This window comes from Physeter macrocephalus, chromosome 21, assembly GCF_002837175.3.
Source record: "Physeter macrocephalus isolate SW-GA chromosome 21, ASM283717v5, whole genome shotgun sequence".
NCBI lineage: Eukaryota > Metazoa > Chordata > Mammalia > Artiodactyla > Physeteridae > Physeter > Physeter macrocephalus.
The window spans coordinates 120,812,008-120,816,304 of NC_041234.1; the positions used below are offsets into that span (position 1 = coordinate 120,812,008).

Consider the following 4,297-nt stretch of genomic DNA (forward strand, 5'->3'; position numbering starts at 1 on the left):
GCCGGCCCCCCCCCGCCCCCCCCCCTCCCTCCCCGGGCCCCCCCCCCCCCCCCCCGCCTGCCTCTCTCCCTGCCCCGCCTCAGGAGGCTCACCAGATACTTAGTCTGGGCACCGTGCATCCTCACAGCCCTCTGGCCGGCCAGGGTCTCCAGCACCACCTGGCGAGAGGACAGGCTGGAGGGCGGGGCAGGCAGGGCCACTGGGGGGGGGGATGGGGTGCACGGTGGACGGGGAGGCCCAGACCAAAGAGGGGCTGCTGGGCGTGGACCGGGGCTGACAGGGGCACATCCCTCAGACGGGCACACGAGGACCGACTCCCAGCAGGGACAGAGCCGCAGCCCTGGGACTAAAGCTCTGGTAGTTTGGAGGGCCCACTCGAAACAGAAGAATTCAAAACTACAAACGTGAAACGAGGGCGGGGCCCTGGAGCTGAAGCTTCACCCGAGGGCCCAGTGGCTCACCACGCCGAAACTGAAGGTGTCGGTCTCCACGGCCAGCCTCCCCGTCTTGACGTACTCCTCGGGCAGGTACGCCAGGGTGCCGCACACAGTCCGAGTCCGGGCCACGGCGCTGCTCCGGCTGGGGTTGGCGCCTGCAAACCGGCTGAGACGGGCCAGGCCAAAGTCTCCCAGTTTGGGCATCAGTCTCTCATCCAGAAGGACGTTGGAACTTGGGGAAGGAAGGGAGTGGTGTCGGCCCGGCCTTGGCCCTGGCCCGCTCCGTGACTCCCCCCCCCCCCCACCTGCCTGGTCCTGACAGAATCAGACTGCAGACAGTGGCCGGTGCGCCTGAGCCTTCCAGACACCTGGGGCTCCGAGCACGTGGCCCCCAGAGCACCTCACACGGTTCAGCCCCTGTTCGTCAGTGGGGCCCGTAGCTGGCCTCTGCTTCCACACCTGTCCCACGCCGGGTACTCAGTGACCCAGAGCCCCCAGCCCTGACATCGCCGACCTGAGTCTCGAGCGGGGGCGCTCAGGGCAAGGCTTCTGGGGCCCCGACGGCGGGCCGTGGCGAGCAGGCGCCACGGCTCCGGGCCGGCGGAAGGTTTGGGAGCGTCGCCCCTCGCCGTAGACCCCGAGGGGCCCTGCCGCTGTGCCCCGCTCACCTCTTGACGTCTCCGTGGACGAGGCTGGGGCTGTCTTGATGTAAAAACTGAATGGCCCGGGCCGTACCCAGAAGGATGCCCAGTCGCTGAGGCCAGGAGAGAGGGGGCCAGGCCTGGGTCTGGAAGGGCAGAAGGGGGCTGCGGGCCACTGTTCTTTGACCCCCATCCTCCCCTCCACCCCTCCAGGGGTCTGGACGAGCAGCTGACTCTCTGGGCCTCAGTTTCCCCTTCTGGAAAACGAGGAGCAAAGTCTCCAGGAGCTGCTTCAGAAGAGGGTGGAGACTGAGCTCCTGCGCTGCTCTCTCTGCACAGCGTACGGGGCTGGGATCATGCCCTGGGGGCCCCCTCACAGACTCTGGCAGTCCTGGCTCTGGGGTGATCAGGATGTCGTCGGAGGCTCCCTCCCCGCCTCCCCGCACACAGCGTGCTCGCTTATCCTGAGCCCTTCAGCGTGAGGTCAGAGATGCTCCTGCCCTGTGTTCGGTTAGCCCTTGCGTCTTGTGGGTGCCTCCCCAGATGGGGCCCCGGTGCTGTCCGTCGCCTCCTTCCCTCAGGGCAACGCTGACGCGACCCTTCCACTACCGTGCTTGCAAAGGGGACAAGCCCGAGTCGAGCTACTCCGAGTCCAGGACCCCCTTTCAGAGGCACCACGAGCCAGGCTTCTGGGCATGCGGGAGCAGCAGGGAGGGGCCCCGCTCGCAGCGGCCGAGAGCCCAGGCCCCGTGTCCCGCTCTGCCCGGGTGCCAAGTGTGACGCGAAGTGCCGGGCTAGGTAAGGCTACCTGGACGTGGAGGCGGTCTTCCAGGGAGCCGTTGGGCAGGAAGCCATAGACAAGGCAGTAGAAGCCACTCTGAGCACAGTAGCCAGCAAAGTCCACGATGTTTGGGTGACGAAACCTGCTTGACAAAGTGGGGTCTGAGCACTTTGGCCCCCAGCATCCACCACGCCTTCCGTCTGACCATCGTGGGGACGTCCCTGCCATCCCCTCAGCTGGCCCGAGCCTGGCAGGCTCTGGGAGGTCAAGGAAGCCAGGCCCGCGACACTCGGTGCTGGCGGGCCCCTCCCGCTGCCTGCACCAGGGGGGACGCCACGGGCTCACCGTGACAGCTGCTCCACTTCGGTCCCAAAGCTCTGCTGCACCGTGGTCCACTCCACGTCTGCCTCCTGTTGGGGGCCCAGAACAAGCAAGGGGCGGGGGCCTTGGACCGGGAAATCAGAGGGCTTAAAGGAGCCGTGGGGGGTAGTGGGGGGAGGACCAGAAAAGTGAGGGTGGGCTAACAGCCTTCCAGAGCCTTTGCCTGGACGCTACACACACCTCCTTTAGCCTCTTCACAGCATATACCGTGTTCCTCATCACAGCCCGGTACACACACCCAAAGCCGCCCTCCCCGATCTTCAGCTCCTCTGAGAAGTCGTGGGTGCCCTGGCAAATCTCATGGAGGGGCCAGCAGAACGAAGAGGAGTGGGCCCCCTGCAGGAGCGACGCTGGGCTGTCTGGGCTCCGCTGTGGGAAGAGACCCCCGATCAGGTGAGGTCCCACCCACCTCGTCCCCTCTGCCTAGCCCACCCCTGCTGGGCTGGCTGGGGCTTCCCAGTGTGCCAAAGGCTGCCTTCTCGCTGCTTGTCTCAAACCTCTGGGTGGAGGCAGGACCCACCTACCTTGATACAGGAAGGGGCTGGCGATGGCAGTGGTGGCTGGAGGGCAGCAGGGCTTGGGACAGGGCCGAGCTCAGGGTCAGAATGAGTCTGGGAGCCTGGAAAAGCTTCATAAAGACACCCGTGAGAGGGAGGCAGAGACCAGCGGCCGGATCTACAGCCGTGGCCAGCGTCAAGCGGCTCCTTTCCTCAGGTTCACCAGGCCAACCCCCGGGAGCCGCCTTACCTGGGGAGAGGAGGGTGGAGGCCGACGAGTGCAACTTCTGGGGGCTGGGGGCCGCGGCCTCAGAAGGTGCAGAGATGCTGTTAGGCCTCGGGGCGGTGGCGCTGGGGGGCAGAAAGGGGGCGGGAGGGTGCCCTGGGAAGCAGAGGAAGGAAAGGGCTGTTAGGCCCAGGCGGGCGGGCGGGCGTGGGGGGGGGGGAGGGGGGAGAAGCTCCAGGGGAGGCCCCGGGCGGCCCCCCTCCCGAGGTCCTGGGGGTTCTGGGGGTCCCGGGGGCTCCGGGGCCGCGCGCTCACACGCCGTGATGATGTCCCGCGCGCGGAGCAGCTGCAGGTGCGTGAGGATGCGCACGAGGTCGGCCACGCGGGCGTTGCGGTTGATCCAGGGCCACAGGACGCTGGCCGTGCGCTGCCCGGAGCGCTCGCACAGCCGCAGCTCGGTCTGGTCGCGTACGATCAGGGCGGCTGCGGGGCGGGGGTGCGTCAGGCCGGGGCGCCCGGGCCCCGCGCGCCCCCCGCCCCCGCCGGCCCGCCACCACCCACCGAACTGGCACCAGTCTGCGGGCTCCAGGGCGTCCATCACTTTGTAGAAGCGGCACATGACCCAGGGCGGCACCTCGTACAGGAAGTGCTGGGCGCCGGGGACCGCGGGGTCTCCCGGGCCCGGCCCCGGGGCCGCGCGCTCACACGCCGTGATGATGTCCCGCGCGCGGAGCAGCTGCAGGTGCGTGAGGATGCGCACGAGGTCGGCCACGCGGGCGTTGCGGTTGATCCAGGGCCACAGGACGCTGGCCGTGCGCTGCCCGGAGCGCTCGCACAGCCGCAGCTCGGTCTGGTCGCGTACGATCAGGGCGGCTGCGGGGCGGGGGTGCGTCAGGCCGGGGCGCCCGGGCCCCGCGCGCCCCCCGCCCCCGCCGGCCCGCCACCACCCACCGAACTGGCACCAGTCTGCGGGCTCCAGGGCGTCCATCACTTTGTAGAAGCGGCACATGACCCAGGGCGGCACCTCGTACAGGAAGTGCTGGGCGCCGGGGACCGCGGGGTCTCCCGGGCCCGGCCCCCCGGCCATGGCCGCCGCCGCCGCCGCCGCCGCCGCCGGGCCGGGGCCTCTCGGGGCCGCGGCGGGCGCGAGCCTCGGCCGGCCGAGTCCGCGGAAACTGACTCACTTCCCCTTTAAGCCGGCCTCGTGCGTCGCCCGGCGGGGCGGAAGGGGCGGTGCCCGGGCCCTCCGCCAGGTCGCCCGCCGCCGCCGCCGTCACGAGCCCCGGCCACACGGGGGCGCCGCGCGCGGTCACTCCCAGCGGAGGCAGCGCCCC

The 4,297-nt window shown here is 69.7% G+C and overlaps 1 protein-coding gene across 1 annotated transcript in view; it reads right to left on the bottom strand.

The window, feature by feature from the left end:
- Positions 1 to 4,050, bottom strand: part of IRAK1 (interleukin 1 receptor associated kinase 1) — a 10,859-nt gene extending 6,809 nt beyond the window's left edge. The window contains exons 1-10 of the mRNA XM_024116804.3: positions 3,915 to 4,050; positions 3,669 to 3,836; positions 2,988 to 3,119; positions 2,765 to 2,868; positions 2,421 to 2,609; positions 2,205 to 2,269; positions 1,887 to 2,001; positions 1,106 to 1,224; positions 462 to 669; positions 93 to 158 (exon numbers count right to left, since the gene is read on the bottom strand). Of these exons, the coding sequence (XP_023972572.1) occupies positions 93 to 158; positions 462 to 669; positions 1,106 to 1,224; positions 1,887 to 2,001; positions 2,205 to 2,269; positions 2,421 to 2,609; positions 2,765 to 2,868; positions 2,988 to 3,119; positions 3,669 to 3,836; positions 3,915 to 4,050 (1,302 nt within the window). The remainder of the gene's footprint in view (positions 1 to 92; positions 159 to 461; positions 670 to 1,105; positions 1,225 to 1,886; positions 2,002 to 2,204; positions 2,270 to 2,420; positions 2,610 to 2,764; positions 2,869 to 2,987; positions 3,120 to 3,668; positions 3,837 to 3,914) is intronic.
- Positions 4,051 to 4,297: the final 247 nt, after the last annotated feature.